General features: G+C 42.3%; 1 protein-coding gene across 5 annotated transcripts in view; it reads left to right on the top strand.

The window, feature by feature from the left end:
- The window catches only part of KLHL3 (kelch like family member 3), a 277,231-nt gene that overhangs the window by 216,408 nt on the left and 37,593 nt on the right, over positions 1–23,230 (top strand). For all 5 annotated transcript variants that reach the window (XM_020893036.2, XM_020893024.2, XM_070465404.1 and 2 more), the window contains one exon: positions 15,972–16,088. In XM_020893036.2, the coding sequence (XP_020748695.1) occupies positions 15,972–16,088 (117 nt within the window). The remainder of the gene's footprint in view (positions 1–15,971; positions 16,089–23,230) is intronic.

The following is a 23,230-nucleotide window of genomic DNA, read 5'->3' as shown; positions in this document are numbered from 1 at the left end:
TCTGCCCCTGCTTAGCTGACCTGTGACTGCTGATCTGTCCTGCCTCCCAGCCTTCCTTATCTCTGACCCTGTCGATTCAACAGTGATTGCCCCTTAGTCATGCCCACTCTTCTCGACCCCATGGGCTATAGCCTGCCTGGCTTCTTTGTCCGTGGAATTTTTCAGGCAAGAATACTGGAGTGGGTTGCCATTTCCTCTGCCAGGGGAACTTCCCAACCCAGGGATCGAACCTGCATCTCCTGTGTCTTCTACACAGGTGGATCCTTAACCACTCTGCCACCTGGGAAACCATTATGCTGGGAATATTCTCTACTTTGCTCTTCATCTAGTTGAATTCCCAAACAGTTTAAATTCTTTTTCTACCAGGAAGAATTTCTTTACTCCAGGAGATGTAGTCTACTATACTGGAAATAACACAAACTTCAGTGTTGGCCACTGGGATCCAAGTCTTATCTCTTGTATTTACAAATCAGTGATGTGATGTTGGGCAAGAGACTTTGCTCCTCCACCTCTTTCCTCATTTGTAAAATGTGGGAAGTAATAGAGCATGTTCCACGGGGTGGTTGTGGGGATTGAAAGAAATAAGGTATGTAACCTATTATAGTACCTATTACCTTGTGGGTACCTAGTCAATGTTAGCTGAATTGACTGTTGACTGGGCATCTGGAATTCATTATTTTCTCCTCTGTGTTCCAGGAAAACGCTTACCTTGTTCTCCTTTTTACTGTAATTAGTTCTCAGCCAGTCTTACCTCCTCCACTCACTATGAGTTCCCAGATGGTAGGGACCACACCTTATTTGGGATTTCAGTGGCTCAGTGGTAAAGAATCTGCCTGCAGTGCAGGAGACACGGATCTGATCCCTGGTTCTGGAAGATCTCCTGGAGGAGGGAATGACAACCCACTCCAGTATTCTTGCCAGGAAAATCCCATGGACAGAGGAGCCTGATTTGCTACAGTCCATAGCGTCACGAAGAGTTGGACACTACTGAAGCGACTGAGCACACACACACACACATGCACACACACACAGTCCATAGCATTGCGAAGAGTTGGGCACTACTGAAGCGACTGAACACACACACACACACACACTGCTTACTCATCTCAGTCCTCAGAGATGCTCAGTAAATGTTCTCTGAATTGCCCTAGTTCACCCTTAGTGTCCAAGTTAGGCCCTTTCCTGAAGGAATATTCAAAGCAAAGCCCTTGGGGAGGATTTTATGTTGGACATGAGACTGCATCCAAAGATACCTGTCCAGAGAATGGGGTGAAATTCACAAGGCCCTGCCTGTCGTCCTGCAAAAGTTTGGTCAAGAAGAAAAACAGTTGTTGGTTGGAACTGTGGACAGTCCTGGACTTCAGAGAGATCCCCAGAAGGTGCTTGCCACAAGCTGGGCTCTCCTGTAGGCTTAGGGACATCTGTGCTTCCGCTGGCTGATGTGAACAGCACCTCTGCAGGCTTCTTTCTGCCCCAGCCTCAGAAATGGAGAGGCCTTCCTCACTTCTTGCCAAGCCTCTGTACTGTCTGCTCCAGATTGTGCTACCAACTTGGCACAATTTGAAGGAATGAGCCAGTTAACTGTTGTATGAATGTTGGTCTGTTGGCCAGTTTAGGGCCTGCTCAAACATATGTTAAGTGTAGTTTGAGAAAATGGAAGCAGACATATAAGCAACAGGATTTGAATCAATTTAGGGGTGTTGAATTGAGAGGGAGACCCTCCTATCTTAAATTCACAGCGGCCCATCCTGCTCTGAGGTCATAGTAAGTTTTCTTCAGGTGAGGGCTTATCTATGCTTGTTGTGCCAGGACAGACGTGGAGATGGTTGTTGGTAGGGGGAGGCATTATAGTGCCCTGGAAACCACTTGGATTTTGGACGTGGGCAGAACTGGTTCCATGCTCAGCTTGATGCTTACTGGTTGTATGACCTTGAGAAGTCACTAGTTTCTTTGAACCATAATTTACTTACATGTAAAAAATACTAAGAGTGCCTCCGTTATAGAATTGTCTTGAGGATTAGAGATAATGGATTAAAAAATGAAAATCCAGTTTTGGTAGGTGCTCAATAAATGGCAGCTATCATTGTAATTATCATAGTTCTCTATTTGGAGGTACTATTGATAAATGGCAGTGGTATCGATTTTGCTATTGGTAATGGTAAAATAAACCGTGGTGTTAACTGCATCTTTTCAGAAACAGAAACATGGCAATAGATATATACACTTAAAACTTGCCTGAAGTGGCTTTCATTTATTCATATGCTTACATATGAGTTGCCCTTTCTGTAGAATCAGTTTGGAGTGTATGTATTTTTCACATTATTGATATTGTGTATCATATTTAGGTCTCAGAAATTATGTGTAACTTCAGAGTTATATGATGCTTTTCAGAAAATATATTACTCATGGTATGTTTAAGGTTGGGCATGTAATTTTGAGGCTTATTAATGAATAGTGGGTTTTGCCTATATTTTCTCTTTGCCAAAACCCATAATTTTTTTCCCCCTTAATTGATCACTTATTTCTGGAAGTTTAATAGCTGGAAGCTTTGACAATTAGGTGTTTGTCATTTGAATGCTAGTCCTTTAGGCTTTGAAGATTCTTTAATCTGTTCCAGGAGATTTGGTGATTTCTACTGCTTTTAATCACATTGTGTGATAGGCATAATTGCTTGAATGCACAATGGCTTTTTCTTGCAATATTGTGTTATAGCGAAATTTTTTGAGTGTATTCAAAGTAGTATCAGGGGTCGTCATTTAAGTTAAAATCCAGCTGCATTTAATGTCAGCATCTGCAGAAAATTCAATTGCATCGGCAATCAAATAACCTGTATTCAGCAAAATTCACACTTGAACAGCAGTATCAGTTATATTATGGCTTACTTCTCTACTTGCAGCCTGCAAGTTTCTTTCAACATATATTATAAAATGCAGCCTGGTTTCAGATGTGTCTTACAACTAAGCATCTTGAAATAGAGGAAATGTAGTATTTTACTATTAATGCTGATTTTCAGTGTCTGTGGCTGGGCCCAGACAGCTTGTTTGCTGGAAGTTTGAAAGTATAGGTTCTGCAGCCAGAATAACTGAATTTGATCCTGGCTCCACTACTTTAACAAGCTGAGTGATCTTTAACAAGTTACTTATCTCCTATCAGAATGCATACACCATAATAATCAGGAAGTTTGACTGTCTTATGGTTACTGCTAGAGCGGTATCAGGTCCTTGCATGCTGTGTGCTTAGTCGCTCATTCGTGTCTGACTCTTTCCAAGCCCACAAATTGTAGCCTGCCAGGCTCCTCTGTCCATGGGGATTCTCCTGGCAAGAATACTAGAGTGGGTTGCCGTGCCCTTCTCCAGGGGTTCTTCCCAATCCAGGGATTGAACCCAGGTCTCCCACGTTGCTGGTAGATTCCTTACTGTCTGAGCCACGAGGGAAGCCCATTAGGCCCTTGGCAGATACAAAAAGTGTTGAGCGAGTGAATAAAAGAGTCCTTCTAAATCTCAGTTTTCGCATCTGTGAAAGAGGGGTTGATGATAGTATAGTATCTATCTTATGGAGTTGTTCTAGGGATGAAATGAGATGATACATGTACCCACTGATTGGGGCCTTTCTCCAGGGGAAGCTGTTTTCAGGCCCTGTGTTGGTCTGGGTGGTTGGCATGACCTGTGCCTGGCAGGAGCTAGGCTGGTCTGTCTTTTGGTCCTAGCTAGCTGTCTTTTGGTCCAGAATCCCCAGCATCGTCTGGGCCTCTCCCAGAACTCAGATGCTGTTTTTCCTCATGAGCACTTGCTTTTGCCCATGCCTCATCTCTTCTACTATGCTCAAGCTCCTTGAGGGCTATGAGGGTACCTTAGCCATCCGTGTGTCACACACAGTCCTGACGCAGAGCCCCGGGAGGCCCTAGGAGGTGCTCAGCAGACATTTCCTGAACAAGTGACAAGGCAGACTGCAGTTGGACTCTGTCCTGAGCAAGCTGAGATTATGGGGACAATTTTAATATTTTTCCAGAGAATAAGGACAAATGGGGGAACTAGAGGTCAGACAGGGGCATGGATATTTGCAATTTTCTCTCCTGTTTTTCCTTCTTGTAGTTTTTGTTTTAAAATTCCAGTTATTTGAGAGAGGACAAATGTAAGTGGTAGGGATCACAGAATCACTAGTTCTTTGTGATCACGCCACCACCTCCCCCCCATCCTTGCTTAGGTAGAGGAATGATGCAGAGAAGCAAGCCCCTTCTAGTCACCTGAGTCTTTCCTATGGGAAGTGTCTCAGGGGCAGAGCTAATCCTGTGGGCAGATAGCCTGTTTCTTGCATCCCCTTTGAGACACAAAGGTCAGCTCTCACCACGTGCAGCCTTGTTGACCCAGGGGCAGGGTAAGCAAGCTTCTGGGACACATATACTCTGAGGAGAAGGGACGTGACTAAGTTCTATTGCAGCCATGAAATTACAAGACGCTTGCTTCTTGGAAGGAAAGTTATGATCAACCTAGACAGCATATTAAAAAGCAGAGACATTGCTTTGCCAACAAAGGTCTGTCTAGTCAAGGCTATGGTTTTTCCAGTGGTCATGTATGGATGTGAGAGTTGGACTATAAAGAAAGCTGAGTGCAGCAGAATTGATGCTTTTGAACTGTGGTGTTGGAGAAGACTCTTGAGAGTCCCTTGGACTGCAAGAAGTTCCAACCAGTCCATCCTAAAGGAGTTCAGTCCTGGGTGTTCATTGGAAGGACTGATGTTGAAGCTGAAACTCCAATACTTTGGCCACCTGATACAGAGAGCTGACTCATTGGAAAAGACCCTGATGCTGGGGAAGATTGAGGGCAGGAGGAGAAGGGGACGACAGAGGATGAGATGGTTGGATGGACACAATGGACATGGGTTTGGGTGGACTCTTGGAGTTGGTGATGGACAGGGAAGCCTGGTGTGCTGCGGTTCATGGGGTCACAAAGAGTCGGACATGACTGAACGATTGAACTGAACTGAACTACAGTTTGACCACTGAATTTCTGGGTACTAGACTTTTCTGAATCTTTGCTTTTTCAGCTAGCAAATATGTTTCTACTTCTCAAGATTTCCACTCCTTATGAAACTCTGTTGAGGCTTTTCAGATTGAGAACTAACAGAGAAATGACTCACATTTCAGGTATAGGTCAGCAAGAAATTGGTTGGATCTCTTAAAAAAATTAGATTAGTGTTAAGTATGTGTTAAAAAGAGAAGTACAGATTTGTTTCTTTCTGCATGATCACATTTTATATACTATTATCTCCTAAAGCTATCATCAGGGGCCAAATTCTGATATTGTATTTCCTGGAAAGAATTGGACCGTGTCTCCTGGGATGTTTAGTGTTGTGGGCCCTTCTGTCTGAATTCCTGGCCTCTCCCACCAGCACCAGGGATGGGTCTGGGGTGCAGGCAGGAGCTCCCTGGCCAGTAGGCTGGGCTTGAGTGCTTGCTGCCAAGGCACCATCCAGGGACCAAGCAAGTACATCCTATGCTTAGGCTGGGCTCTTGGCAGCCCTACCACACTCTGAGGTCAGCATTAGACCTGCCAAATTCTCAGCCTGCAAACAATGATCTGGCCTGGACCCCTGAGTCAGTGATAATCTTTTTTACTGTTCTCCTCTGAGAGCACAGTTCACAAAGCACCTGTGACTGGAATACTACCACACTATGACCAAAAACCTACCTTGACTGCTCACAGTGATTATTTCACACACTGTTAAAAAAAAAAAAAAGGTGTTTATGTTGCAGTAAGCTCAGAGACATGAGCAAATGCAAAGTGCACGGCTCAACTTTTACAAAGCCAGTATCTGGATCAAGAAACAGAACTCCAGGTCTTCCTTCCAGTCACTACCTCCCACTTCAAGAAGCCAAACCACTATTTGACTTCTTATAGATCAGTTTTATCAGCTTTTAAGCTTTGTATAAATGGAATCTTGCACACTTTTATGCCTGACTTCTTTTGCCCAGTGTACTGTTTTGCACATCATTCTAATTCTTACAGCAACTAGCAAGATCATTTTGCAGAGGAGGAAACTGAGGTTTATTTATAGTAGATGGTTCTATGGTTTGACACTGACTGGGTCTGCTGCCCTGCTTTTTATTAAGGAACCTCTACCCTGATAGGGAGACCCTTAGTTATTACCATTCAAGAACTTTGGGGGAGTTCCCTGGTTGCCTAGTGGTTAGCATTCTGGGCTTTCACTGCTGTGGCCTGGGTTCAGTCCCTGGTGGGTTCCTGTAAGCTGTGAGGCATGGCCAAAAATAAAAGAGGAAAGAGCTTGCAGTCTGGTGGGCAGACTGATAATATGGCTGAGAAAAGTAGCTGGCTGTAATCAAAGTTCAAAGAAAGTACCCTGGAGTATTTCATTGCAGATTTTGGAGGTAGGAAAGGCCTCATAGGAAAAGGAATACTTGAACTAAAACTTAGAGAATGAAAAGTTGGGTTTTTGGAAATCCGTTCAGGTTGAAGGAATTGTAGGAATATAGGCATGGAAGTTTGAAATAACTTACTGGGGGAAGAATAATTTGTGTAATGAGAATCAAGGATTTTTGGTGGAGGAACTGGAAGATAAGGCTGGGAAGGGAGTAGGGGTTGTGGAGAAGGTTAGGAAGTGAGGGCTTTCTTCTTTAGACCAGTATTTACCCAACTGCATGCTATAAAACCATAATGGTATGAGATGGTTTTAGGTGAAAAAAAAAAAAAGTGTTCAAGTGAGATGTCTTTGGGAGACAATGGCTAAAACAAAGGAACCAGGTTAAGAAACTGTGAGACTTGTCTGAGCGTTTGTATATTAATGAGGATCGTGAATCTCTAAAAGGGCTTTGTAGTTGTATATGATGTGCTCCCCAGGCTCGTTTGGGTCCTAGAACCTCTTTGCTATAGAATGTCTCTGGCTTCTAGTATTTTGAAGAACACATTAAGGAAGCCACCTTTCTTTGGTTGCCCCAAATAATTTTTGATTATTGCATCTGTTGATTTTCCTTTTCATTTCATTAGTGATCTGTATTTTTTGATGGTGAGACCATCTTCAGAGGGTGTTATATCCATGGGAGTCTGGGTTATCCTGGGCTGTGAAGGTGCCTCTTCTAGAACAAGTTTACTGGTTTGGAAATAGTTTTTATATTTTTGTCTTGAGTACCCCTTGTACCATCTAGGTAGCATTAATTCAACCCCCACATACGGATGTGACATGAGCCTTGGGTTGTGGTTTCTGGAGGATGAAGTTTTCACTCCCCAGGCCATAGGCGATGGTATACTTCCTTCCACCTTCCCATAGCAGATGGTTGGAGTTCATCTGTTCCCGGTTTTACAGCTGAGGCTACACTGTTCTCAAGGAGCCTGTGGCCTACACGTTCAACCTGATGGGATACTTGTCCTGAACCAATAAAGCCCATATCGGAATTCTACAAGCCTGTGAGCCATTTTGGTCTCAGCTTTCATTCAGCTCCCAGACTTAAATCCTTTGTTATTTAAAGCACTCAGCATTTACCTCTTGCTTCTGAGTATGGCTCAAATCTATTTTTTGGTTTTATACCATTTTTTCATGTGTTTAGAGCTATAGGGGAAGGTTCCTTCTGAGTCAGCTCAGCGTGCCATGTTGGCTGGAAGTTGTTGTCCCTCCTTGGGTCATGTTCCCGTCATTTGTAGGATTAGTACAACTGAAGTAGCCTGTCAGCTTGGAGGCCTTTATGTCAAACCATTGTGCTTCAGTCCTTTCCCTTATCCTTTGTATAGTGAATCAGAGTGGAAGTCTTTTTGCTGGCTGTAGACAGTAGTAGAAACCTGAAGAACAATTTCCAGGCAAGGTGCTATTATTTTTATAGTTTTGTCGTTGTTTTTGTTTATATGAAGTCAGATTTCTGGCAGTGTGCTGTTGGAGGAAGAGAAAGAACCATGTGCCTAGTCATTCCTGCCTTGGTTAATCTATCCATTCTCTCAAGAAATATTTCTTGAGTGCTTTCTGTGTGACAGATACTATGTTAGCCACAGGAGAGACAGTGATGAACAGATAAACACAAGATTCCTAGCCTCATGGAACTTAAAATTACATGGAGGGAGACAGATGTTGTCAAACACACATGCAAATAAATATGTGGCTACAGATCGTGAGCACAGCGTGCTGTGAAAGTGCAGACTGAAAGCAGTAGTTCTGATTGCTGCCCTGACATCATGACTGGGTAGACCACTTTCTCACTCTCTTACCTCAATTTCTCTTTTTGTGAGTGTCTCTAGCAGGGCTCTTGTGGGTCTGAAATGAAACAACTATAAGAAAGAGCTTTTTCAGTGTCATTTAAAACCTTAAGATGATGATACTATCTGAGAGATGAGGGCAACTAGATGAGGTTTTCCTAGAGTCTGGGGAGCCTTCAGACTAGTGGTATGCTGGTAAATGTTTAGCAGTTGGCTCTCCAATAAAAAATTCCAAGAGCTTTGATTTGTTTGCTGATCCCTTTGCTAATTTCCATGGTGTAAATATTTCCACCAAGGTAATGTCACTAGACACTGAATTGGGACCAGCTCCAATCCATCACTGCTCCCAGCTGTGCCCCATGCTGTGTGTGGCAAGAAGTGGGAATATGGTTAACACACCTCTTGTTAAGTTTTGATTTGAAAAAGAGCACAGAAATATGACAGAATCATTCTTGTGTCTGGGTGTGCTGTCTTGTCTTTTTTAAAAAAGTAATCTTATTTAAGTTTACAATGTTTTTATTAAAATATAGTTGACATACAATATTTTGTTAGTTTTAAGTGTACATCATAACGATTTGACACTGAAATACATGATGAAATGATCACGTTAAGTCTAGTACCTGTCTGTTCCCACACACTTATTACAATATTATTGACTGTATTGTTTATGCTGTATATTGCATCCCCATGACTTATTTTATAGCTGGAAGTTGTACCTCTTAATACCCCTCACCTGTTTTACCCATCTCTCCACCCTCCTTCTGCCTGGCAACCATCTGCTTATTCTCTGTCTGTGAGTCTGTTTTCATTTGTCTTGCTTTGTTCATTTGTTTTGTTGTTTTTTAGATTCCATATATAAGTGAGATGATATGGTATTTGTCATTCTCTGACATTTCACTAAGCATAATATCCTCTAGATCCATCCATGTTGTGGCAAATTTCACTCTTTTTTATGGCTGAATCATATTCTGTGTTTGTGTGTGTGTGTGTGTGTGTGTGTGTGTGTGTGTGTGTGTATCACATTGGAAGTGCAGTCTTCTTTATTTAAAATCATGGCAGTGCATTTGGCAAATGCTATTGGCTCAGTCCCTAGGGAAGAAAAATGTACCAGGGGATGTTCTAGGATGACAGGGAGGGTGCAGTTAGGATTTTGGATTTAGAAACATAGTTTCCCAGCTCAACAGTATGCTCAGGTTTTTCAAATAATTGTGCCTCTGAGATGCTATATTGCATAATGTTAAAGATGAATTTTTGGCATTAGAGGTGAGTCCATGTCTCAGATCCACTGCTTCCTGGCAGAGTGGTCTTGCACAGGTTGCCAGCCTCTCTAAGGCTGTTTTCTCATCTATAAAATGTGAGCAGTGGTACCTCCTTCACAGAGTCTAGGATGGACTAAATGAGGTCATACATGTAAAATCCTCAGCACTGTGCCTGCTGTTATTGCTGAAATTAGTCCTTCTCAATCTTGAGTAGCAAATCTGGTCCATGTAGGAATCTAGGTTTTCCCCTGATGTTCTCAAAGCTAGCTTATTTCCCCATCCCATGTTTGGCTGAGAATCACCCTTAACTGGACCTTTCCCCTTGCCAAGTCACCGCCCTACCCTATTTTAATCTGAGTCCCCTTCTTGATTCTCAGAACATGTTCTTTTTCTTTTAATTTTTAATTGGAGGATAATTGCTTTACAACATTGTGTTGGTTTCTGCTGTACGTCAGCATGAATCAAGCGGGGCAAGTGCACCAGGGCTCCCCTCTTTGCTCAGTATGCAGGTCCGTCTGACTTGGCTCCTTCTGTAACTTAGGGGATAGAGTGGAAGGATCGGGTTCATCTAGTCTTTTCTGACCAAGGCTTGTGCTTACATCGGAGGTGTGAACTGAGGACTATGAAATCCGATTTTCTCCATCTCCTTTCCATGTAGCAACCTTGTAGCACTCAAAAAATTGGTTCTGAAACATGAAGCAGTGAGGAAATGATGCTATAGGCTTCCCTTGTGGCTCAGCTGGTAAAGAATCCACCTCCAATGCGGGAGACCTGGGTTCGATCCCTGGATAGGGAAGATCCCCTAGAGAAGGGAAAGGCTACCCACTCCAGTATTCTGGCCTGGGGAATTCCATGAACCGTGTAGCCCCTGGGGTTGCAAAGAGTTGGACACAACTGAGTGACTTTCACTTTCTTTGTCTAAAAGTGAAACAATAAGTGTGCCTTGGGGGCAACTGGTTATTTCATCATGGAGTCCACGAAAAAAAAAATATTTTCATCTGAGTAGACATTACCCTGTCCCATGATTGAAGCCACAGGGTTGCTGCTTAGAGCCAACAGACCAGGCATTTATGCAGTTTTCCTTTAAAGGGCCAGAGAGTAAATATTTTAGGCTTTGTGGGCCACAGCGTCTCAATTCAGCTCTGCTATTAAAGTGTGAAAGCAGCCGTAGATGACTTGTAATGAGTGAGTGTGGCTGTGTTCCAAGAAAATTTTATTTACAAAAACAGGTGCATGTGGCCTGTGGGCTGAGGTTTGCCAACTGGGTAGCTACTGAGAATAACGGGAAAGAGTCTGAGCATTAGAGATGGGAGTATGTGGACCCAGCTCTGCTGCTTTCTGGCTCTGGACTTGGGTGAGTCACTCAGCACGGGGCCGGAGTGTCTCCTCCCTGGCCGTCGGGAGAGCCCGTGGTTGTGGTATCTCTGGAGAGTGGCGCAGGGCACGAGCTGCTGCTGCTTGTACTTGCTGCCTCTTTGCCTTGGCCACTCCTTTGACAGCAGGGGCTGTTGGGAATGATTGTAGGCCCATAGGCTAGTTGGAAGTTCATTTGCTTATTTCCCAAGCATGACATCTAAATGAAAAAAATATGCGACCTCCTCTAGCTGTGGAGAAGGTCACCGTTGCTGCCAAGTGCTGTGGCTTTCACAGCTGAGTAGGTAAACAGTGCAGCTGAGCGGAACCAGTTAGACAAGTCAAGCCAAAAATAAAGATAAGGTTAAATATCGACTTCATTAGACTCAGCCTGTGTTGCAGCTTCTATAACAGACTAAACTGATTGACAGGGAAGGGTGTGATCGGCAAATCCCACCTACTCAAGGCCCTGCTGTTCATTCTTTAGGAAAGCGTTCTCATCCGGCCATGTGCTCTGTGCCTGGCACTGTGCTTGGGAAGTGCAGGGACAGAGCTGATACCCTTCTCACTCTGCAGGAATCACAGTCCAGTAAAGGGAAGAGGAAGGCAGTGTTGGCAACCAAGGTGCAGAACAGAACAGAACTGTGGCGGTCCATCACCTAACCCAGCAAAGCCAGGCGTCTCCAGCATCCTTTATCCTTTGGTTCTGGGGCCTGGCTCTGCTTCCCTAATCCGGCTGCCTGCTCCAGTCTGCTTACAAGCTCATTCTGAACTCTTGTCCATTCATTCTTTAAATACATTTGAATGTGTATTATGTGCCAGCAAGTGAGACAAGGTCCCTGTTCTCATGAATCTTAAGGGCTAATTGAAGAAACGCACAATTATTTACAAAATAATGCAATAAGATTGAGACACATAGCTCCGTGAGAGTTAATGATTTTTAGAAATGAACTAGACAAGGATTTCCATGACATGTGTGTCTATGTTTGTACACATGTAGGTTATTTTATATAGAAATGGGAGCAAACTTCTGTTCCATTCCACTCATCTCTTTCCCTTCTCTTCTCTTTCTGATGGATTCCTTTCTGATATCTCATCCAATCCGAGTATGCTCAGCCTGATTTAAGTACATGTTTAGGAAATAGGGCCAAAACATTAGTAACATGTCAATACACACAAATACACAGTTAGAATAAGAAAAATTGGAGATTTTTTACCCATACTGGGAGATATAGCTTTCATTTCAACTTGTGAATTTTGAAATTGTAAATTTTTCTGTAGTATTTACCTTTTCCCTTAGGATTTCTTTTCTTCTCCCTTCCACTTTTTATTTTGAAAAATTTCAAACCTATGGTAAAGTTGGAAAAGAATGAACATTCATATACTCTTTACCTAGATTCACCATTTGTTAACATTGTGCTTCATTTGCTTTTTCTATTTCTCTCCATAATCTTTTATTTTACTGAATATTTAATTTTTATTTTTGACAGTAAATTGTAGACATCAAGACACTTTACCCTTAAGTATTTTAGCTTGCCCTTCCTAAGAACAAGGAAATTCTCTTTCTGAGCCATAAAACCACTATCATACCAAACAAATGGAACACTGACACAATAATATTTTCTGGTATACAGTCAGCACTCAAACTTCCCAACAGTCTCAAAAAAAGTCTTTCATGATTGTTTCTTTTTAATCCATGACCAAATAAGGATCATGCCTTGCATTTAGTTCTACGTCTCTGAAGAAGATTAAGTATGCATGATGTCGTGACTGACTCTTTGAGACCCTGTGGACTGTAGTCTGTCAGGCTCCTCTGTCCATGGGATTTCCCCGGCAAGAACACTGGAGTGGGTTGCCATTTCCTTCTCCAGAGGATCTTCTGTTTCCCTGCCTTTTTTAGTGTCTTTCATAATGCTAACAACTTTTTAAAATGGCAATTAAAAATTTTTTTTGTTTATTTGTTTTTGACTATGCTAGGTCTTTCTTGCTGCACTTGGGCTTTCTCTAGATGTGGCAAGTGGGGGCTGCTTCCTAGTTGTGGTTCATGGGCTCCTCATTGTGGTGGCTTCTCTTGTGGTCCACAGGTTCTGGGCACGTGTGCTCTGTAGCTGTGCTACAGAGCACAGGCTTAGTTGCCCCTCAGCATGTGAAGACTTCCCGCATGAGGGATTGAACCTGTGTCCCCTGGATGGCCAGGGAAGTCCCCAGTGCTAACAGTTTTGAAGAATCCAGGACACTTATGTTGAAGAGTGTCCCACACATGGAGTTGTCTGTTTCTTTGCTATAAGATTCAGGTTTAACGTTTTGGAAAGACTACTGCATAGGGAATGCTGTTTCCCTCTCATTAAGTCACATTCAGGAGTGTAATATAAATTTGGCCTGTTTATTAGTGGTGTTAACTTTGACCACTTGTTAAAGGTGGTATCTGTCAGATCAGCCAGTTTGAATCTCCCCCACTCTCCCTATGTAATTAATAAGTATTCTGTCAGATGACACTTGGAGAACTGTGAATATCTTGCTCCCAACAACTTTTCACCTAATGGTTTCAGCATCTATGGTCAACATTGGCTGAATCAGTTATTATATTGGTGGTTGCAAAGTGATATTTTTTTAATTCTGTGCTTTTACCTTATTAGCTGGCACTTTTCTGTGAAGAGCAGCCTTCCCATACTTTTTAAAGTCCTTATGGATTCATGGATTCTTTTTATTCTTTGGGTTTTGATTCATTGCTATCTTTTTCTTTTAACTAAATATATTTTAAATGAGGTATGATTTACATACAGTGAAATGTATAGATATTAAGTGTAAGATTTGATTAGTTTTGACAAATGCATTTACCTATATAGCTCCCTCTATCAAGATATAGGACCTATCCATTACCACCAAAAGGTTTCTTTGGCCCCTTCCCAGTCAGGGTTTAATTATTTCTTCGTTATCTTGTTACATGTTTAAATTGTCCCAAATGTTGGCCATGAAAAGGCCCTATCTAGCTCGCTCTGGTATGTCTGTTGTGTCCCCTTGATCTTTGGTCACTTTGTTGCTTTCTAGCACAAGAAAGTGTTTTGTCTTATTATTAGTTGTTATTATTATTGTTTTTCAGTTCAGTTCAGTTCAGTTACTCAGTTGGGTCCGACTCTGCGACCCCATGAACCGCAGCACAGCAGGCCTCCCTGTCCATCACCAATTACCAGAGTCCACCCAAACCCATGTCCATTGAGTCGATGATGCCATCCAACCATCTCATCCTCTGTCATCCCCTTCTCCTCCTGCCCTCAATCTTCCCCAGCATCAGGGTCTTTTCCAGTGAGTCCATATTCGCATCAGGTGACCAAAGTATTGGAGTTTCAGCTTCAACATCAGTCCCTCCAATGAACACCCAGGACTGATCTCCTTTAGGATGGACTGGTTGGATCTCCTTGCAGTCCAAGGGACTCTCAGGAGTCTTCTCCAACATCACAGTTCAAAAGCATCAATTCTTCAGTGCTCAGCTTTCTTTGTAGTCCAACTCTCACATCCATACATGACCACTGGAAAAACCATAGCCTTGACTAGACAGACCTTTGTAGGCAAAGTAATATCTCTGCTTTTTAATATGCTCTCTAGGTTGGTCATAACTTTCCTTCCAAGGAGTAAGCGTCTTTTAATTTCACTGCTGCAATCACCATCTGCAGTGATTTTGGAGCCCATAAAAATAAAGTCAGCCACTGTTTCCACTGTTTCCCCATCTATCTGCCATGAAGTGATGGGACTGGATGCCATGGTCTTAGTTTTCTGAATGTTGAGCTTTAAGGTATATATTGTCACCCTGCTTATTTAACTTATATGCAGAGCACATCATGAGAAACGCTGGGCTGGAGGAAACACAAGCTGGAATCAAGATTGCCGGGAGAAATATCAATAACCTCAGATATGCAGATGACACCACCCTTATGGCAGAAAGTGAGGAAGAACTAAAGAGCCTCTTGATGAAGGTGAAAGAGGAGAGTGAAAAAGTTGGCTTAAAGCTCAACATTCAGAAAACTAAGATCATGGCATCCGGTCCCATCTCTTCATGGCAACTAGATGGGGAAACAGTGGAAACAGTGGCTGACTTGATTTTTCTGGGCTTCAAAATCACTGCAGATGGTGATTGCAGCAATGAAATTAACAGCTGAAAATATCCCGTGTCAAAACTAGTTTAATAATTTCTCCACTAGTGGACTTCAGAAAGTTTCTTTATCCTCTTACAAAAATCCTGCAGCAAATATCTTGGAACGCATATTCTTGTACCACTTGTGTAAATATTTTTGTTGACTAGAGCTCTAGAAGTTATATTTCTAAGTCAAAGATATGCACATTTGAATTTTTGATTGCTATTGCCAAATTCTTCCTTCCCCTCTTAAAAAGCCATGCTAATTAAGCTTCCATAAACAGTGGTGGTTTCCCCGCTGTCTTACCAATGCTGACGTTTATGCATGTCTATGTATATGGTGATGCAGGGTTTGAATCTGAACTTAACCTTGAGTAAGGTGAACATTCAAACCATAGATTCCCCTTTTTGGTTCTAAGACCTGTTTTGATTTGTATAGAAATGAAATCTCTCCTCAAAGAAAAGGTTCAACCCAAGGAGAAATTTTTGCCATTCTCTATCATTCAGTTTCAAGTTCACCATTATTACCAACTTTTGTGGGGGACATCTTTATAGTTTTTGTTCTGCATTAAACGAACATGGGAAATAGATGAAGAGAGGTGTTTGTGTGATGAAGACATTGACCCCAGGGCTTCTGGTCCTCTTGGGAATTCTTTGTAAAATTTGATTCAGAGTTATTGCTCTGCATTTCTACCCTGGGGTAACTGTTGGAATTGATTTTTATTTTGCAATGAACCTGGATGATTCTATGTTTGGGGCACCAGGTTTTTCTTAGTGTACATTTGTGTGTGTGTGTGTGTGTGTGTGTGTGTGTGTGTGTGTATGAGGGAGGCAGAGAGAACACTCTCTGACATGACATCAGGTAGTAAATATATTCTGTTTTTATTAATATTTTCAATATTAGACCTTAGGTTAAATGCCTTTGTGAATGACTTGTAACTTTTCTTTCTTTTTTAAGGTTGAAGAAATTGTTTGGAAGCTATTTTAAAGTTATTATCTCTTGGCTAAAGTTCCCTATTTCGGTTTTCCGTACAGGTATTTGAAGCTGTGATTTCATGGATCAATTATGAGAAAGAGACCCGTTTAGAGCACATGGCAAAACTGATGGAACATGTCCGTCTCCCTCTCTTGCCGAGGGATTACCTCGTTCAGGTGAGTGCTGTGTGTAGAATCAAGCGCTTCCCTGGTCACCCAGGCCTCTAGGAGTAGCAGTGGGCAGCCCTGGTTGTATGGAATGGTGAGGAGTTTCATGGGTCTTTGGTGTGGAGTGAGGGCACTTACCCACTGACCCTCAGTGTGAGGATGTGGTAGTGTAAGGTTTAAGAGCACAGGTTTGAGAATGAGACACTTAGGTTTAGCTCCTCCTCTCCCACTTCTTAGCTTTGAGTCTCAGTTTCTTTTTCTCTAGAAGGGAAATTGTACTACAGCCCGGTAGGGTTGTTATGAGGACCAAAGGAATTTTAAGTATGTAGTTCAGGTGTTTAGCATGGAGCCCAGGGATAACACATGTTCAGCAGAAGTTAGCTGCTTTTGTTGTACAGGACTTCAGCTAGGAGGGTCGTTTCTATGTTCATGTTTCTATGTTCTCTTTTTGCTTCATATTAGGCAACTTGGAGCCTAATTCAGGACATAAAAACCAGCTCTTCACAGCTGCCTGGAATACATACTGCATATATGGGCTTCCCAGGTGGCTCAGTGGTAAAGAATCCGCCTGCCAATGTAGGAGACACAGGAGATGTGGGTTCGATCCCTGAGTCAGGTAGACCCCTTGGAGGAGGGCATGGCTACCCACTCCAGTGTTCTTGCCTGGAGAATCCCCATGAACAGAGGAGCCTGGTGGGCCCATTCCGTGGGGTCACAAAGAGTCGGACATGACTGAATGAGCACACACTGCTTCCTCTAAAACATGGCGCCACATGTTTTTTCATTTAATCCTACAATAACCCTGTGAGCAGAGGTTATAACCCTCTTTTTACAAATGTGGGCTTTGAGGCTTATAGAGGTTGGGATTTATGCAGAGTCCCCAGCTAATAGGTAGGTGGCAGGGTCAGGATTCAAATCCATGTCTGTCTGGCTCCAGAGCACCCCACCTTCCCTAAGCAGGCGCCACCTTTAATACTCTCTGTTCTGTTTGTGCATTACACAACTGACTTTGTAGCATAAACGGCATTAGATGTTTTCCAAGCAGGCAGAAGATAAAACTTAATAGATAAGCACCAAGTTCCAAGGCAGAAGGTCAGCACAGCCGTTCTCAGGAGGTCTCTGGAGGAATGGCAGGTATGAAGCAAGGATAAGAGGAGGTTCAGTATCTAGCAGCAGAGCTCTGTCACTTCTTGACCATAATACACTGGGTCAATCCTCAACCTTTCTAAGCCTCTGCCTTCTCACCTGGCGAAAAGAGCCCCTGCCCTTATAGGATCATTTGAGGATCAAATGAGATAAATCATGTCAAGCCTACAACCCAGTGTTCAGTGATACTACTACTCTCATCACACCACTGCTGCTGTTGGCACTAGTGGGAGACAGTATCCTTATGAGCACTTGTGAAGTCCTCGGTTTGTGACAGTGTTGACCACAGGCCTCAGAGGTCAGTGGAATGTTCTCTGGATGTCTGAACCTCAGCCCTCTTCTCAGGTATTGAGCTAATCGCTCAGTCATGTCCAGCTCTTTGCAATCCCGTGGACTGTAGCCCTCCAGATTCCTCTGTCTGTGGAATACTCCAGGCACGAATACTGGAGTGGGTGGCCATTTCCTTCTCCAGGGGTCTTCCCAACACGGGGATTAAACCTGGGTCTCTTGTCTTGCAGGCAGATTCTTTACCTTCTTGGCCACCAGGGAGGCCCAGGGGCCAGAGAGTATACTCACAAACCTTCAGACGTGGCCTGTGTTTTACCCCGTGGATGGTATCACTGCCACCTGGTGGCCGCACATCCTTCCTGTAGGAGAGGCCCCCTCCGCGGAGGAGCCAAACCCACCCCAGCTCCCAGTGTCGGAACCACGCCTGCCACGGAGTGGGCCCCGCCACCCGTAGGGGTGGAGGCTTGGCTTCCAGCAGTCTCACCTGCACAGGGACCAAGGGCGGCCAGCGGACTTGGGTTCTGGAGAAAGCTAAAGGGGCCTTAGAGAACCCGTGCTCACCACCTCCATCGAGTGCCCGCAAGGGAAACTTAATGAAGACTTTAGGAAATAGTTCCTGTGTTATTAGGGCAAGGTCAGGTTTAGGTCTGGAGAAGAAGGAAGAGAGAGACAATGGGCGTGAGCTCTGTGGGGTGGGACTTTTTTTTTTAAGGTTTTTTTTTCAGAACACCTTCGGAAGGAGATATTTCATTAAAACTCTTTTGACCTTGAAACTTCAAACAGTTGTAACCACGGAGGATGACTGATGGAGGAGGCGAGAAAGGAAAGCTCTGGGCAGACCTGTACCAACATTGATTCCTAGGGGAGGTGTTTTTTTTTGTTGGTGGTGGTGGTTCTTTTTTTTAAAGAGCTAACATTTATTAGGTTTTCATTAAATATTTTAAAATATTGTGCTAAGTGTATAACATGGTAGATCTTATTTAAAAATTTGTTCTTGTCATAAAATATGTATAATATAAACTTCATCCTTTTAACCATTTGAGGTGTACAGTAAGTGGCATTAATTGCATTCATTGTGCTCTACAACCATCACCATACCCATTTCTAAAACTTTTTCATCATCCCAGATTGAAACTCTACACACTTGGGTACTCTCTGAATGAGTGCTCTGGGAGAAGTAGCTACTCATGCATTTTTCCTTCTTCCCACCCTTTTAATTTTTTTTTAACTGACCCTAAATGTTTATGATTTGTCCCAACTTGCCATAGCCCCTCAATGGGACAGAAAAAACCTTCCCAGAAAAGGGAGTGTTCCTGAGGATCATCTGTGGGGAAAGAGGCATCCAGAGGTAACAGAGGTGTTTTCACTGACCCTCTTTTTCCTGGCACTTCTGACACTGCTCTGCAGATGATGGCCCAGGCCACATTACTGTTCCTAGTTACAGGTGAGGACCCAGAAGAGGCTCAGCCAGGCCTGTGCATGACCACTCCAGGGCTGAGAGAGTTAAGATGGGAAGGCCCTTCTCATTCTCTGACTAGACCTGAGGGCTCATGGTCAGAACCCTTGTTTTGTTCATCATTTTCTCCCCTGAGGTTCAGCACTGAGCTGCTGAACCAGGAGACATTCAATCACTGTTAGCTGCTGAATGGAACTGACCTTTGCTGATAACTCCCAAACACTCCAGCAAAGAAAACATGAAGTAGCCTTCGAGGATCACACTATACCTTACAGACATGCCAGTAGCGATCTGACCTGCACCCAAGGGCAGAGATTTGAGAGTTGGGGTACCAACATGGTTCACACTTAGCTTTGCTCATGAAATATTTAGGCTTAAGTCCTTGGCTCTAGAAAAAGGCATGAAGAAGTCACAACCCCAGCTTAGATGGGGTCCAAGTGGAGGTCAGTTGGTGGGACTTTAGTGCAAGACATTCTTTGTGCTCTGATATGTTATAGAGTGCCTCACTGGCTGCTTCTCCCTGAGGCTTGTACGTAAGAAAAGGGATATGAATTCTTCATGAACATCACCTTATTACACCCAGTGCCTACAAGAGTTGGCTGTTGGGTCCCACTGTCTTCCTGTTTCCCTCCCTCTCCTTCTCTCAAATGCCTGACCATTTGCCTTAAACATTATAAAGTTTAGGTTGATACAAACGTAATTGTGGTTTAGGACTGTGAATTTTAAATCACCATAACTAGGCTTAAACACATCTCTTTTTTTCTTTTTAATTTATTGTTTTATTGAAGGATAATTGCTTTACAGAATTTTGTTGTTTTCTGTTGAACCTCAACATGAATCAGGCATAGGTATACATATATCCCCTTCCTTCTGAACCTCCCTCCCATCTCCTGCCCATTCCCACCCCTCTAGATTGATACAGAGCCCGTTTGAGTTTCCTGAGCCATACAGCAAATTCCCGTTGGCTATCTATTTTACATATAGCAATGTAAGTTTCCATGTTACTCTTTCCATACATATCAATCTCTCCTCCCCTCTCCTCATGTCCATAGGTCTATTTTCTCTGTCTGTTTCTCCATTGCTGCCCTGTAAGTAAATTCTTCAGTACCATTTTTCTAGATTCCATATATATACATTAGAATATGATATTTATCTTTCTCTATCTGACTTACTTCACTCTGTATAATAGGTTCTAGGTTCATCCACCTCATCAGAACTGACTCAAATGCATTTCTTTTTATGGCTTAGTAATATTCTGTTGTGTATATATACCACAGCTTCTTTATCCATTCATCTATCAATGGACATCTAGGTTCCTTCCATGTTCTAGCTATTGTAAGTAGTGCTACAATGAACAATGGGGCACATGTTTCTTTTTCAGTTTTGGTTTCCTCAGGATATATACCTAGGAGTAGGATTGCTGGGTCATATGATGGTTTTATTCCCAGATTTTTAAGGAATCTCCATACTGTCTTCCATAGTGGCTGTATCAGTTTACATCCCCACTAACAGTGCAAGAGTGTTCCCTTTTCTTCACACACTCTCCAGCATTTATTGTTTGTAGACTTTTTGATGATGGCCATTCTGACCAGTGTGAGGTGATACCTCATTGTAGTTTTGATTTGCATTTCTCTAATAGTGAGCAATGCTGAGCCTCTTTTCATGTGTTTGCTAGCCATCTGTATGTCTTCTTTGGAGAAATGTCAATTTACGTCTTTCTCCCACTTTTTGATTGTGTTGGTTGTTCTTCTGGCATTGAGTTGTATGAGCTGCTTGTATATTTTAGAAATTAATCCTTTGTCAGTTGTTTTACTTGCTATTATTTTCTCCCATTCAGAGGGTTGTCTTTTCACCTTGCTTATAGTTTCCTTTGCTGTTGAAAAGCTTTTAAGTTTAATCAGGTCCCACTTGTATACTTTTGTTTTATTTCTGTTACTCTAGGAAGTGGGTCATAGATGATCTTGCTTTGATTTATGTCATCAAGTGTTCTGCCTATGTTTTCCTCTAAGAGTTTTATAGTTTATGGTCTTACATTAGGTCTTTAATCCATTTTGAGTTTATCATTGCATAAACACCATACAGTGTTAGGAAGTGTTCTAATTTCATTCTTTTACATGTAGCTGTCCAGTTTTCCCAGCACCATTTATCGAAGAGGCTGTCTTTGCCCCATTGTACATTCTTGCCTCCTTTCTCAAAAATAAGGTACCCATAGGTGCATGGGTTTATTTCTGGGGTTTCTGTCTTCTTCCATTGGTCTATATTTCTGTTTTTATGCCAGTACCATACTGTCTAGATGACTGTAGCTTTGTGGTATAATCTTTTTTTTTTTTTTCATTTATTTTTATTAGTTGGAGGCTAAGTACTTCACAACATTTCACTGGGTTTTGTCATACATTGACATGAATCAGCCATGGAGTTACATGTATTCCCCATCCCGGTCCCCCCTCCCACCTCCCTCTCCACCCGATTCCTCTGGGTCTTCCCAGTGCAGCAGGCCTAAGCACTTGTCTCATGCATCCCACCTGGGCTGGTGATCTGTTTCACTATAGATAATATACATGCTGTTTTCTCAAAACATCCGTCCCTCGCCTTCTCCCACAGAGTCCAAAAGTCTGTTCTGTACATCTGTGTCTCTTTTTCTGTTTTGCATATAGGGTTATCATTACCATCTTTCTAAATTCCATATATATGTGTTAGTATGCTATAATGTTCTTTATCTTTCTGGCTTACTTCACTCTGTAAATGGGCTCCAGTTTCATCCATCTCATTAGAACTGATTCAAATGAATTCTTTTTAATGGCTGAGTAATATTCCATGGTGTATATGTACCACAGCTTCCTTATCCATTCGTCTGCTGATGGGCATCTAGGTTGCTTCCATGTCCTGGCTATTATAAACAGTGCTGTGATGAACATTGGGGTGCACGTGTCTCTTTCAGATCTGGTTTCCTCGGTGTGTATGCCCAGAAGTGGGATTGCTGGGTCATATGGCAGTTCTATTTCCAGCTTTTTAAGAAATCTCCACACTGTTCTCCATAGCGGCTGTACTAGTTTGCATTCCTACCAACAGTGTAATAGGGTTCCCTTTTCTCCACACCCTCTCCAGCATTTATTGCTTGTAGACTTTTGGATAGCAGCCATCCTGACTGGCGTGTAATGGTACCTCATTGTGGTTTTGATTTGCATTTCTCTGATAATGAGTGATGTTGAGCATCTTTTCATGTTTTTGTTAGCGATCTGTATGTCTTCTTTGGAGAAATGTCTGTTTAGTTCTTTGGCCCATTTTTTGATTGGGTCATTTATTTTTCTGGAGTTGAGCTGGAGGAGTTGCTTGTATATTTTTGAGATTAATCCTTTGTTGCTTCATTTGCTATTATTTTCTCCCAATCTGAGGGCTGTATTTTCACCTTACTTGTAGTATAATCTGAAGTCAGGAAGATTTATTCCTCCAACTCCATTCTTCTTTTCCAAGACTGCTTTGGCTATTTGGGGTCTTTTGTGTTTCCATATGAATTGTGAAATTTTTTCTTCTAGTTCTGTGAAAAATGCCATTGGTAATTTGATAGGGATTGCATTGAATCTGTAGATTGCATTTGGTAGTATAGTCATTTTCACAATATTGATTCTTCCCACCCAAGAACATGGAATCTCTCTCCATCTGTTTGTCATCTTTGATTTCTTTCATTAGTGTCATAATTTTCTAAGTACAGTTCTTTTGTCTCCTTAAGTAAATTTATTCCTAGATATTTAATTCTTTTTGTTTCAATGGTGAATGGATTGATTCCTTAATTTCTCTTTCTGATTTTTCATTGTTAGTATATAGAAATGCAAGTGGTTTCTGTGTATTGATTTTGTATCCCACAACTTTGCTAAATTCACTGATTAGCTCTAGTAATTTTTTGACACTATCTGTAGGGTTTTCTGTGTACAGTATCATGTCATCTGCAAACAATGAGAGCTTTACTTCTTCTTTTCCAATTTGGATTCTTTTTATTTCTTTTTCTTCTCTGATTGCTGTAGCTAGGACTTCCAGAACTATGTTGAATAACAGTGGTGAAAGTGGACACCCTTGTTTTGTTCCTGATCTTAGGGGGTATGCTTTCAGCTTTTTTCCATTGAGAATAATGTTTTCTGTAGGCTTATCATATATGGCCTTTACTATGTTGAGGTAGGTTCCTTCTATGCCCATTTTTTTGAATAGTTTTAATCATAAATGGGTGCTGAATTTTGTCAAAGGCTTTTTCTGCATCTATTGAGATTAT

The sequence above is a fragment of the Odocoileus virginianus genome, chromosome 3 (genome assembly GCF_023699985.2).
Source record: "Odocoileus virginianus isolate 20LAN1187 ecotype Illinois chromosome 3, Ovbor_1.2, whole genome shotgun sequence".
In the NCBI taxonomy this organism is placed as follows: domain Eukaryota; kingdom Metazoa; phylum Chordata; class Mammalia; order Artiodactyla; family Cervidae; genus Odocoileus; species Odocoileus virginianus.
The sequence above is the reverse complement of the archived record's forward strand: the minus strand, read 5'-3'. Positions and strand labels throughout refer to the sequence as shown.